At 40.9% G+C, this 13,488-nt stretch overlaps 3 protein-coding genes and 2 long non-coding RNA genes across 8 annotated transcripts, besides 1 other annotated feature; 2 read left to right on the forward strand and 3 right to left on the reverse strand.

Moving 5' to 3' along the window:
- Nucleotides 1-742: 742 nt before the first annotated feature.
- CG15278 (uncharacterized protein) lies at nt 743-2,700 on the reverse strand. Of its 3 annotated transcripts, none has more exons than NM_001299015.1 (5): nt 2,523-2,700; nt 2,369-2,465; nt 2,124-2,314; nt 1,873-2,064; nt 743-1,798 (listed from the first exon to the last, which is right to left on the reverse strand). In NM_001299015.1, the coding sequence occupies exons 1-5, from the start codon at nt 2,586-2,588 to the stop codon at nt 1,766-1,768; spliced, it is 579 nt and encodes a 192-aa protein (NP_001285944.2). In that variant the 5' UTR covers nt 2,589-2,700; the 3' UTR covers nt 743-1,765. The 3 variants fall into 3 exon arrangements, with proteins under 3 accessions (NP_001285944.2, NP_609728.2, NP_001246032.2); NM_135884.4 differs by having other exon boundaries at nt 1,481-1,803; NM_001259103.2 differs by having other exon boundaries at nt 1,481-1,817.
- Nucleotides 2,701-3,198: 498 nt separating this feature from the next.
- lncRNA:CR45727 (long non-coding RNA:CR45727) lies at nt 3,199-3,503 on the forward strand. Its single transcript, NR_124270.1, has one exon. It is a non-coding gene; the product is annotated as a long non-coding RNA:CR45727 (long non-coding RNA).
- A 1,913-nt stretch (nt 3,504-5,416) lies between these two features.
- On the reverse strand, nt 5,417-8,019 carry ProtA (Protamine A). 2 transcript variants are annotated; one of them, NM_057702.5, is made up of 3 exons: nt 7,878-8,019; nt 5,605-6,006; nt 5,417-5,555 (listed from the first exon to the last, which is right to left on the reverse strand). In NM_057702.5, exons 2-3 carry the CDS (start codon nt 5,983-5,985, stop codon nt 5,496-5,498), a joined length of 441 nt encoding a protein of 146 aa, NP_477050.1. In that variant the 5' UTR covers nt 5,986-6,006; nt 7,878-8,019; the 3' UTR covers nt 5,417-5,495. The 2 variants fall into 2 exon arrangements, with proteins under 2 accessions (NP_477050.1, NP_001285945.1); NM_001299016.1 differs by having other exon boundaries at nt 7,878-7,979.
- Nucleotides 8,020-8,467: 448 nt separating this feature from the next.
- On the reverse strand, nt 8,468-10,088 carry ProtB (Protamine B). The gene is made up of 3 exons (NM_057703.4): nt 9,969-10,088; nt 8,674-9,075; nt 8,468-8,624 (listed from the first exon to the last, which is right to left on the reverse strand). The coding sequence occupies exons 2-3, from the start codon at nt 9,052-9,054 to the stop codon at nt 8,571-8,573; spliced, it is 435 nt and encodes a 144-aa protein (NP_477051.1). The 5' UTR covers nt 9,055-9,075; nt 9,969-10,088; the 3' UTR covers nt 8,468-8,570.
- A 1,187-nt stretch (nt 10,089-11,275) lies between these two features.
- Nucleotides 11,276-11,407: a mobile genetic element.
- A 64-nt stretch (nt 11,408-11,471) lies between these two features.
- Nucleotides 11,472-11,778, forward strand: lncRNA:CR45302 (long non-coding RNA:CR45302). The gene has a single exon (NR_124271.1). It is a non-coding gene; the product is annotated as a long non-coding RNA:CR45302 (long non-coding RNA).
- Nucleotides 11,779-13,488: the final 1,710 nt, after the last annotated feature.

Consider the following 13,488-nt stretch of genomic DNA (forward strand, 5'->3'; position numbering starts at 1 on the left):
CCCGATCGTCCCTTCCGCATGCCACCCGGTTGATAGAGCTTCTTTCAGCTCCCATATCTCTTACTTGACTACACAATTAAGTGGCAGGGCGTTTGCCAGTGTGGAGTTCGCATGTGGGGTGGCTTAAAATTAAATTTCTCATGCTTAGTGTTCGAGGACTTGTGCCGTTGCTCATTATTATATAGACACGTGGCTGGGGCGCTCAAGACGATATGGATACGAATACGGATGCGGACACGGCTTGTGGCTCGTTACTGCGCGGCTATATCACAACTTGAGATTCGTCGAGAGCTCTTCCAGTTCTAGTACATCACTCAAGCTGGATAAACTAACTATGCGATAAAGAGCAAAAACGAAAGGGGTGCAAAAAATTCTTAGAAGGAAGTAAACTTGCGAAAAAGTAACTCAATAAACAAAGAGTGTAAATACTCTAACTTCAATGATAAAGCAATAGTTAATATAAAAATATATTTACATCATTTAAGCTAATCCAAAATAGCTTTTATCTAAAAATATGTTTACCATTAATAATAATCAAATCTCATAGAGCATCTTAATATATATATATAATAATCTTGACTTGGTACCTTCAAATTCATCTAAAATCGTTAAAAAATTTTACTTTTCGAAATATGTGATATTTCGAAACTCTGCAAAATAGCGTTAAATAAAAACTAAAGGAATTTTATTGAAGCGCAGTCATTTCAATAATACGGTGAATGAAACAAAACTTGTTGATTTTCTGAGAAATGCATTTAAAAGACCCGCAATTTAATTATTACCAAAGAAAGCGCAAACACAACACGCCAACTTCGCAATGTTCTCCTCTTGCCCTCTGCGGAAATCAATGCATGCCAAAATGCATCTGGATCTGAATGCATATTGAAAATGTGCATAAAAGCTGGCTGGTTCGAAATGAAGGGGGTGGTGACAATGCCGTCTGCTCGGTATTTTTGCAACTCGCACACCCACAATCAATTATGCAATATGAAAAGCCAAGGCTTGTCCGAGGAAAACGAAAAATCGAAAAGCATTTGCGGCAATTTCTCAATTCGAAGTGAAAGCAGTTGGCATGGCATGCAGGGGGCTGAGTTGTGAACCACAGGCGTCGAAAAGGGGCTGCTCTCCATGGCGAAAGAGATAGGGGCAGGGATGAAGTGCTGTCAGGACAGACGGCATCGTAACCGGACCCCGGGCTACGTCGACGTCTGCATTGCGCCATGCAAACTCGAGCTGCGGCAGCAACAACTCATTTTTTCCCATTATTATTGACAAAGAGGGGGGTATGTCGACTGTCGACTGCCGATTTTCATTGAATATTTTTCGGCCAAAACGAGGCCCTCTTCAGGCCTGGAACGTGTGGAGCTCAGATCCCCAGTCAGAGTCATGGCTCCCAGACTGTGTGTCGGGAGTTTGTGCCAAAGGCTAGCAAACAGTTTGCACCACCACCAACAGCAACAATAAGGCTCGAGACTCTTCTACTCGACATTCTGCTGACCTCAATATTTGTTCAACTTTTCATCAACAATTTTGTTATGCGATTTTGGCCCCCTCAGCACCGCCTCCGTCGCCTGGCTGTCATAAATGCCTGCAGTTTGGCAGTTTGTGTAGTGAAAGTGATTTTCGGATGGGTTCAGTTGGTTTATTGCTTTGATTTGCCGCTGCTCCTGCTACTGCTGCTGTTGCTGTTGCTGTTGCTAAACTTCTGTGGTGCTGATTACGATGGATGGGGTGTGGCTTTTGGCCAGCAATCAGTGCCGGCAAATCAAATTTCATGCCTCAAACAAGAATCCACTGACTGAGCTAAAGGAAGGCGGCTGAATTAAAGAAAGAGGTTGCACATCCAAAACATGCGACTCGGGGGGCACTTACCCACACGCGGCCCAGGAGGCGGCACACCAGAACCACTTGGCAAACGGGGCCCAAACACATGATTGTGAGGAGGCGCAGGCTGTGGGCGTGGCCATGGACCCACAACAGCTGACAAATGGCCGAGGCGAAACAGACGAACAGCACAAAGTTCGACAAGAGAACCAGTGTGCTAATGAAGGCCAACTTGCAGCGCTGCAATGAAATCGAAGAAGTGCGCCGACCACAAAGACAAAACGTTAATCACTTCTTACGGGCACCAGGAGAGCCAAATTAAATGGCAACAGCAGGGCCAGATGATGTCTGAAAAGGACCTCAAAGAATTGCCAGCTGGATGTCCTAAGGACCTCATGCCAACTCTGATGGCGTCCCAAGGCAATGTTTTCTTCATACACCAATGGTACGTAGTAGAATGTGTTCACCGGTCCGTCCGAGTTAATCGATGCTGTCAAAGAGAAAGTTTAAGATTCTAGGTGAATCAAAAGTTTATGGAACCTACCCTGGGCCAAATGCTTGAACATATTGATCACGTAGTACAGCAGAACGTTGTGCAAAATAAGCAGCATAGCGTCTTTTCTGAAGGGGTGGATTGATCGCTAATTATTAAAAGTAATTAATATAGCAATTATTAGTACAAGTATCTCATAGCTTACGAAAATCAAAATAATTTGGTATAGGAAAATAATGCAAGTCACAATAAGTTCATGGAAATCGGCCATTATAACTGACTCCGCCTTACAAATGTATAAATTTTGAATTAGGTTTCCAAAACAAAATTTAGACAGCTAGACACTGAAATCGTTGCGTTAGATCATATGATTTCAATGCTCTAGCACCCAAAACCCAACACTTAAGATTATCCAACAAAATAAGAAATTGGCAATAGAAATAAGCAAATGTCTTTAGTCAACCGAGTTAAATACATTGCCCAAAGTAAAAGGTAAATTACTCTAGTACGACTTAAATTAACTCAAAATACCTTTGCCTTGAGATATCCCAGCCTTTCAATTGTATCTCTTCCACTCTCAGGATCTATGGCCACGCAATTTATCAAGATGCATTAACATCTTCCATTAATATCGCCTCGATTATTATGCCTACAATTAAGAGTATTCGGCCGCAGGTATCTACAAACCTAATGGTTTACAATTACCAATTAACAGATTATTCCAGTGACCAAAGTGCCTGATGAAGATGGAACATCAGAGTCAAGACAATGCAATAGTAGAGAGCAAAGCATAATAATTTAATTTAAATTTCCAGCCTGTGCAAATAATGTAAAACATTCCTGCACATTTTAAGTGCTGCTGCAAATTGACTGTCAGTCAGCAAAGCGGCCACAAACATCAGAAACTGCAGCGACAACTGCAACAACTTTTGAACAACTACAGCAACAGCAATAAGAGTTACGAAAACAATAACCACACAATGACAATGCAAGGCAATATTCGCATATTATACAAACAATAAACATTGTTAATTAATTTACTTCAACTCGAGCGGTAACTGCACTTTGGCCCACTCTACCGAAAAGGATGACTGTAAGCTTGTAGAAAGCACAGAGTCACATAAGGAATTATTTGCGAAATTACCAACGCGGCCCACTGTGATTAAAAAATATTAAATCTTGAAACCTCATTAATAAAATATAAGAAACAATGAGAGTGTTTCACAATTTATTCATGTCCACGAAATAACTTTCCAGGACACTCATCGGAGCTCTCATGGAATTCACTTATTAACGCTTATATGATATGGCGCTTACTTCGGGCTTTTGATAACTTGTGGCATATTTCACGAGCAGTCGCTATAATGCCTCATGCAAGCGGTATCATTATAAATAATGACTCTGATTAAATATGATGTAATCCTTTGCCAGGGCTACCGAATCGGGCATTTTTTAAATGTTGCAAACTTAATTAAGCATTTATCATCGTCGGCAGAGGGAAGGGAAGTGCTGGATGAGATAAGGCGATTGGAGGATGGAACAGACAAGTGCATTAATTAACGGGCTGCTGTCCCTGGTAACTGACCATAAAGGATTTGCGTTATTAATTGAACGATTTTCGGATCAATATTCTACAATTCACATTGGGAGCTGCGCACTCTCGGGCCACACCTTCCACATTGCATTATACCTTTTATTTTTAGTAATTTGTTCGTTTGGGCCATTTAAGAATAACTGTCACGTACGTCTGGCATGGCCCGAACACACTTACCATTTCATCAAAGTAAATCGAGCTTGAATTGATTTCGCACACAGAAGCCGTATCAGCCTCCTTTCCACAAAAACTACCTTGGCTTGGCCCTAATGTGTGTCATTTGGCCGGCAGTTATCTTTGGGCCAAATGCACAAAGGAGCGGTAATTTTCCGAACATTTCCTTTTTGGCCAGAAACAAAGGACCACGGCGGTTGTTTTTTTTTTTTTTTTTTTTTTTTGATTCGATTCGATTTTCTTTTCTTGTTAGCTAAGTGAATTTTTATTTGCCATAGCTTTTAGTAATTCTCCATTATATTTATTCGATTGGGGACTTTACTTGGTGGCACATATTTTTTAATATAATTTTATATATACTTCAGTTATTATGTTCATTGCTAATAAAAGTTTATGAAACTGAATGTGTAGAATTTCAAATTTAAATAAGATAAGGCCAAGCGTTGAAATTCATATATCAGCCCCATTTTCAATCAGCAAGCGCAACAAGTTATAACCGAAAAAGCCAAGCTCTTTTAACTCCATTTCTGCATTCATTTCAATTTCATTTGCAAACGGAGCTGAAATAAAACGGCGAAAACTGAGACTCATTTACACATTTATGTGGGAAAATGTCAGCTCCTGAGTAATTTATGCACACAACGGCATTTAAATGCCTTTTATTTCCTCTTTTTTTTCGAAACAAGACCGCTTCAGTTCGTCACTGTTTCGGGTTCACTTTCATTTTTCACTGCGCAATGTTTCTCTGAGTAAGAGAAATGAGCTGTAATGGGTGCCAAAAGCCAACGACAGGGAAAAGGAGACAGGAGGCCACCAGACAATTTATGCGAGCCTTGGGAATTGTTTCGAAAATTGACAAATTATGGTCGTAAGTGCTGCGATTAGTCCGTTCCGTTCCATTCGCCTTTTCGTTTGCTATTTTTGCCAACTGTCCCAAGGTTGTCTTCCCAAAACCACAATGTGCATTACATTTACTCACAGAACAGTTGCAGAAACGGGTTTATGGCATCCATAACATTGCGGGCACTGCGTGTTATTAATAATTCAATTTAGCTGTCTCAGAACAGACGACGGGTCAGAGAACTCTGGAAAGCTTGAAGCACACGCAACTCCTCCTATACCTTCGAATTCCCAATGCCGTGCCCATTTACCGCTCAGCCTTAGCAGTTTTCCCGTTCCATTTCCTCGGATCACAGCTCATTATCTATTCATGCAAAAGCTCATATAGTGGAATAATAAATTGAAATTCGACGGGCACCTGGAAACAACCACAAATACCCATTCGCGCTATTCCAACATCCTAGAATCGTAATAAAAAGTACACGATTTTTAATTGGTTTTTATTTCTAAATTCATCGAATGTTAGGAAAGGATATGCCTGGACTTAACTGCATCAGACTTTTTCCTATCTCAGTATTGCTGGCAAATCCGTCGGCGCTTGTGGCGTTCACTGGTGGTGACCTTGCATGCCTGAAAGGACACCAATGAATAGTCTTCATAACATAAAAAATATACGTACCATCCGGCGGTATCGATCCTTTCTATTCTCCGAGAGCCTGGCCCACGCTTTAGCGGCCTTTGCAATTAATTCCCGCGGTTTCAAGTTACAGTGCTTCTTTCGGAAGGAACGCACAAAATTCAAATAGGCGTTGTTAGTGACAGGTCCCTGCTTGCTGCACTTCTGCCTCGGTGCACACTTGACCTTGGGCCGAGTCGCCTTGGCACAGGCTGCCTTTCGGCGCGGCTTTGCACAGGACTTCATTGGCTTACATTTTTGAGGTGCTCTCCTTATTGGATGATTACACATTTCAGTGAGACCTTTAGGACTTTCATCTTTTGCAGAAATGGAAATTATGCCATTCCACAGGCTCTTGCACTCATTTACATTATTTGAACTCATCGTAGAAAATTTTTACAAACTCTGAAAAGAAAAGGAAAGGGAAGTTTTATATGGGATTTATTTGTTGTGTACGATGTCAGCCATCAACTGTGATGGAGTATGTTCCCCCCGCATGTGAGTGTTGGCCCCAGAAGCCGCAGAGTTGCGTCCTAGAGAAGTCACTTAATCAGTGAGCAACCCGAGTCTCAAACCAGAAGTAAAGCCCAAGCCCTACCGACCAGGATGAAGATCTGAACAGCAGGAGACAAGCGGTTGCAACTGCAACAAAGCCCATAATTAATAACAGTTGCAAGCTGCCTCCCGACAACCGACGTTTAGTCACCATGTGTGGGAGCCTAAGTGGCGGTTCTTAGCCAAGACCAATGAGTATTAAGAACTGGTTATATAATTGTCATGGAAATCTACAGTAGTTTGTAATGAAAATTAGTACCCGACAGCAAATGGGCAGTGGTAAATAATTAATAGAAGGACTCTCCAAGGATAAAAAAGCTAAACCAATATCTGTATAATTCAAGATTACTGAAGTTTCCTCAAATCCGAGCAATTTATTTGCCACCCACAGCTGATATTTTGGGCTTGACAAATATTAATTCGAAATATTAATTTGAAATCGTTATGGATGTGTACAAATTACAATTTGTGACCAGCTGTGCCATCGCACCACACTGCCTGCATTGTCTATCAAACCCCACTGAACACCCAGTTGGAATACAAAATTCGCTTTAGCTAGAGAGCTTCATTGAAGGCCCAATATGCTCCTTTTGGCTCTTCGAACTTAAAATTATCTTGTGGATCAATATAAAAAAAAACAGCACGAGTTGAATGGATATTATTGGGGCTTCGCCGGGAGGAAGTTATCTTCAAAGCTATTTTTCTTCAATGAAAGGAAGCCTTGATTGATTAAGTGCTAAACTAGATTTAAAAGCCAACGAGGGCAGGTAAAACTAAGTAGGAACCGACAGGAGCTGAGGGCGTCGAGTGATTATCATTAGCCGCCAGAGTAGTTGCCATTTAGCACGCACAACGAGATGAGTGCCAGCAACATCAGCAGCAGATGCAACAATGTTTGAGTAATTGTTTGCCGTTGCTGCAGCGTCAACAGCAGCACAAGCAGCAGCACAAGCAGCAGCAACTGCAGATGCAACAAAATTTGCATGCAAGCACAAGTCCCTACTCACCACCCCTTAGCCCAAAACCCCACTCATTGCCCCATTTGGCTGCACACGTAACTGAACGGTGGCAACAACTGCAGCAGTAATTGCAACAAACAATTAGCGTCACTTGGATTTATGTTTACGAGCGGCTGCCTGGACATTTTCGGCCACAATGACAGTGTGCCCCCTGTCTACTGCCCTTTTATGGTTGTCAACGAGCAAAAAGTTGATCAATCAGGACGTGTAATTTATTTACAATTTCACTCTGACAACGAAAGAAAGAACTAAGAGTTTCTCTTCACATTAACTCGATCTTTCTTTCGGCCGAACCGCGTGAACCGCTATGATTTATTTAATTGCCCGCGCTTGCTGCCAGTGTTGTTGCAGCATGTAAATGACGTCATTACAAGGCGTGGGGCGTGGCAAGGTGGTTGCCTGTCGACAGACTACCCCCGGCATTAGTTTAAAGCCAGATAGGAGGGCCACATCCATCCGATATCGAGGCAAACACGCCACGTCGACAGTCGACATTAATTTAATCGCATCACAATGCATTTACAGAACTGAATTTCACAAAAGCTTCTTTAAAAGAAATTTTTGAAAGTAAAATTTTTTCAAATGAAGTTTATCGAAACTGATTGGCATACCAATAAAAAATAATTATGCGCTTCGTTTAAAATAATTTGTATGGTATGTTGTTCTGTAAAAATAAATTGTAATTCGTTTTATTTCACTTACCTTTATAAAGTTTTTTTTTTTAAACCAAATTTTTGTCACAACTAATTTTTAAGAAGAGCATAAAAATAAGACTTTTGGAAAAATTTTGCTTGTGAACTGTTTGTGTACCAAGTTACAACTAATGTTTAAAAAAACCGACTGCCCGGTATAAGGGGTATACGGCAAAACCTACGCCAACTATATGGAATAAAGTTAGATTTGATCGAAACGACGCCGGCGGATACGCATCCTGGGAAACATCCTTCTGTTAGGTGGTTACGCCCCCATGTTTCCCTTTGCCAGTGGCAGTGTGGCAAGTTTTCCTCATAGGTGGCATAAATTATGTGAAACAATTTTTGGGTATTTCGATTGTCTCACAACAGACGCCTGGTCAGAGAACTGTGGAAAAGCTTGAAGCAGAAGCCTATCCATATCTTCGAATTCACCATTGCCGTGCCCATTTACCACTCAGCCGTTTCATTTCTTTGGATCACAGCTCATTAGAAAGCTCATATAGTGGAATAATAAATTGAATTTCGCCGGGCACCTGGAACAACCACAAATACCCATTCGCGCTATTCCAACATCCTAGAATCGTAAAAAAAATGAAACCCGGTTTTTAATTTTTTTTATTTCTAAATTCATCGAATGGTATCAAATCAATGAAAATATATGCCTGGACTTAACTGCATCAGACTTTTTCCTATCTCAGTATTACTTGCAAATCCGTCGGCGCTTGTGGCGTTCACTGGTGGTGACCTTGCATGCCTGAAAGGACAAATTAATAGTCTTCATAATATAAAAAAAAAATACGTACCATCCGGCGGTATCTATCCTTTCTATGCTCCGGGAGCTCGGCCCACGCTTTAGCGGCCTCTGCAATTAATTCCTGCGGCTTCAAGTCACAGTGCTTCTTTCGGAAGAAACGCACGAAATTCAAATAGGCGTTGTTAGTGACAGGTCCCTGCTTGCTGCACTTCTGACTCGGTGCACACTTGACCTTGGGCCGAGTCGCCTTGGCACAGGCTGCCTTTCGGCGCGGCTTTGCACAGGACTTCATTGGCTTACATTTGGGCGGTGCTCTCCTCTTTGGATGATTACACATTTCAGTGAGACCTTTAGGACTTTCATCTTTTGCAGAAATGGAAATTATGCCATTCCACAGGCTCTTGCACTCATTTACATTATTTGAACTCATCGTAGAAAATTTTTACAAACTCTGAAAAGAAAAGGAAAGGGAAGTTTTATATGGGATTTATTTGTTGTGTACGATGTCAGCCATCAACTGTGATGGAGTATGTTCCCCCCGCATGTGAGTGTTGGCCCCAGAAGCCGCAGAGTTGCGTCCTAGAGAAGTCACTTATTCAGTGAGCAATCCGAGTCTCAAACCAAAAGTAAAGCCCAAGCCCTACCGACCAGGATGAAGACCTGAACAGCAGGAGACAAGCGGTTGCAACTGCAACAAAGCCCATAATTAATAACAGTTGCAATCTGATTCCCGACGTTGTTTTGTAACGAACAAAAAGTTGATCAATCAGGACGTGTAATTTATTTACAATTTCACTCTGACAACGAAAGAAAGAACTAAGAGTTTCTCTTTAGATTAACTGGATCTTTCTTTCGGCCGAACCGCGTGAACCGCTATGATTTATTTAATTGCCCGCGCTTGCTGCCAGTGTTGTTGCAGCATGTAAATAACGTCATTACAAGGCGTGGGGCGTGGCAAGGTGGTTGCCTGTCGACAGACTGCCCCGGCATTAGTTTAAAGCCAGATAGGAGGGCCACATCCATCCGACATCGAGACAAACACGCCGGCCGCCAAAAAGGCGTGGCCGCCGAATTTCCGCTTTGACTTGCAACACTTTGGTGCAACACGCCCCATAACCTTGCAGTCGACATTATTTTAATCGCATCTCAATGAATTTTACAGAACTGAATTTCACAAAAGCTTCTTTAAAAGAGAATTATAAAAGTAAAATTTTTTTTCAAATGAAGTTTATCGAAACTGATTAGCATACCAATAGAAAGTAATTATGCGCTTCGTTTTAAACAATTGATTTGTTGGTATGTTATTTTGTAAAAATAAATCGTAATTCGTTTTATTTCACTTACCCTTATGAAGTTTTTTATAAAAACCAAATTTTTGTCACAACTAATTTTTAAGAAGATCATAAAAATAAGACTATAAATTTTTGGAAAAATTTTGCTTGTGAACTGTTTGTGTACCAAGTTACAACTAATGTTTAAAAAAACCGACTGCCCGGTATAAGGGGTATACGGCAAAACCTACGCCAACTATATGGAATAAAGTTAGATTTGATCGAAACGACGCCGGCGGATACGCATCCTGGGAAACATCCTTCTGTTAGGTGGTTACGCCCCCATGTTTCCATTTGCCAGTGGCAGTGTGGCAAGTTTTCCTCATAGGTGGCATAAATTATGTGAAACAATTTTTATACCCACTATTGCTCGTGCCAAACTCTATGCGGCTTATTAAAATTTCTAGCCGCCGGGCTAACAAACTCGGTGTGGCTAAGAAATTTTGGGCGAAACGTCTTGGGGATTCCGATTGTTTGGACATGTGTGAGGTTTTCTATTATCTGTAAAATGTTATGATTTATTATGTGCGGGCTCAAGTTGATGGTGCGGCCATAAATTGCGACCCTTTGGAGTCTTTGCCTTTGGCTTTGCCTCTGCCGTTGGCTTTGCCGCTTCCTTTTCCGTCGGTTCATCTTTGGTCTCTGCCTTTTCCAGCACCAGTTAAGTCAATTAATTGGCCTTAGATTTATTAGTTTTTACCCCGCTGTTCCTCGCGCCTTTAGCATAGGTGCCGTGATTTATTGTTGCAGGAATGCCAAAACAACAAAGGGAAATTCCTCGGCTTTGACTTTGGCACGCACACAGGGAGAGTAGACAAAGTCCAGGTGACTGAGGAGGTGTGGCATTTGCATATAAATAGATATGTCAGCTAAAATATGAACCACATGAGTCGGGTCCTGTGTACTATATTTTGTTACTTCCGCCTCGCGGCGAAAACGCTTCCATTGCGTGTCGCGATAAATACAAATTTCAAGTTCTCCGTTCTCATTTTCCATTAAATTAGCCTCAGTGTCAAATACTGACACCCAAACTGATGTACCCAGGGGCGGGTAGGACACTCATTGTAGCCTGATGCTACGCTACTGAATTATTAACTGGGTCAAAGTAAGGGCACACATAAAAGTATCAGTGTCCGCATCTTATGAAACAAACTGTCAAGAGGTTGACATTTAGCTCGCAATGATGGGGACATTCGGGTAGCGAAACAAGGCAATTATTTTTGTATTAAGATATTTTAGGGTAAACATTTTTAGAGTGGGCGTGGCAAAAAGTTTTTAAGTAGAAATGCATAAGACTAATAATAATATGAAATATATATATGTGTCTATGTCTCTAGAGCATGTACGTATGCATGTATCTCAACCTTCTAGCTTTTACAGTTCCTGAGACAGTCATGTCCAGTTCGACTCGGCAGTTGATCCTGATCAAGAATATATATACTTTATATGGTCGAAAGTGGTACCTATTTATAAAAATCAGCTTTAAATTTAAAAATCCAATCAATCACAGCAGCCCAAATAGCAATAAATAAGTCGCAAAACGTGAGCGACGGAAAACGAAATGATTTTCATCCAAATCATGTTGACAAATTTGGCTATAGGCCAAAGGGCATCACGTCATCACATGGGCTAAGTCCTCGAATCAAGTGCAAGGAGTCGCATATGTGAGTGCTCGCAATGACGCCCAGATTATCATCGCTGCTGGATGCTGTTTTCCTGCTCCCCGAATGCCCCGTTTGCCATCGGGTTGCCGGTGTAATAACTTAAAATCCCATAATAAAGCTACTTACTGCCTTCGTCGTTGGCGCTGTCCTCGTGGCTCTAACAATAACTATTTTTCTTTGGATTTGGCTGGCGATGTGGCTCGAATTGAGTTCCAGAGGCTTTCTGCCACCGCAAATGTGCAAGTCAAGTGCATACGTCACTGGTTCCATTCAGCAAAGCCATACCTAAGGTCTAAGTGCACAGCATCCATTTGGTCTTTTTTTTTTTGTCGTTGCCCTACTCTTGTTAGTTACTTTTCTGTCTATAAAAAATATCCTGCCGAGCGACTGGATTAAGATTGAATTTTTCTTGGTTTTGGTACTATTTTTTTTTACTTTTTATCAGTTTTCTTTGCCGAAGCAGAAATTTTTATCTGGTCGTCGTCAGGTGAAGAGTCGTTTAGATATCCCACACAAAAGGCTGCTAAAAATATTTTCATGTTGAAATAGAAATATTTTCCATTGAAAATGGAAACGATTTTGCCATTGTGTTTGGAATTATATGTGTGTGTATGTGTGTATGCAACCGGATGTTGTACAGTTATTGGAATGTCTCTTCATTTCCACTACCCATTCTCGAGAATCCCTAGAAACGGCATCGACAATAGACTATTAGTTGGCATTTTTCTAGTATTTTTGTCGTCCTCAAACTCCTTGTTGTAGTCGTCGACAGGAAATGGTAAACTGATTTCTCTTATTAATTTCAGTTGGCAATTTGTGCAGATAAATCAGCGCAGTTGTTAGTGCCACATTGGCATTTCGTTCCATCCTTCGTTCTTTTGTACCCAAAGCCAATTCAATTCCTCTGAAAAGTAAGCTAAGCAATTGCTCGCATATTTGTTAAGAATAAGCATTCCGGAATTTTTCAAGTAAATTAACCTTTGCCTGGCACTCGTCCAACTGGAGAAATGAATGGGGATATTGTTTGGGGGAGGGAGTCCCCATATTTAGCAGAATGCAATTGAAATTCTAAATGGAATTTTCAAGTAGTTGCATTTAACTGGCCAGGAAATTACTTGATGACTGATTTTATGCAATAGGCAGCTTTTGATATTTTGGCTTAATAGGGCTTAAATATGAAATCTTTATGCATATGTTTCATCATGGAATACGTTTTTAATCACGTGGCCCCCTGAAGTATGCAACGTTTTGCCGATTGCAACGGTATTTTTAATGGTTTCAATTAAGCCGAATGGCCGATTCGAGGAATTATAACAACATTAACAATAATAAAAGCAACGACGTGACTTTTGTGCAAATTGTTAACGTCGGTGCCCCCGCGACATTGTTGTTGTTGCTCCTGCTGTTGCGCTAAATATTTTAATTAAAGAAATAATTACATTAAATGCATTTCCTGCATAACACGCGGATCGCGCTGACAACGCCCACAAGCAGTTGGTATTTTTTAAAACTTCATTAAGCGAATTTATTGCAAGCAGGCATTGGCCATCGGACAGTTTCGAACAGAATGCAATTTAAATCCAACGCGCAACGCACACACACACACCCGAAATAAAAAAAATAAAAAAAAAATTCGAATAAAAGTGCTACAAATGAATGTGCAAGTGTCACTTTTGGGTCATCAATGAATTGCGCACCTTCGGCATTTTCCGCGCTTAATTATTTCAATAAAATCAGCATACGAAAATAATCATCAGAGAAACAGGCTTCGAACAAATTATAAGATTGAACTCGAAATGCGGTTAACACAATTATATTTTCAATTTGCTGTCGTACGAAGCGGGATAATCGTAGTGAAGACTATTTAAA

This window comes from Drosophila melanogaster, chromosome 2L (assembly GCF_000001215.4).
Source record: "Drosophila melanogaster chromosome 2L".
Lineage (NCBI taxonomy): Eukaryota > Metazoa > Arthropoda > Insecta > Diptera > Drosophilidae > Drosophila > Drosophila melanogaster.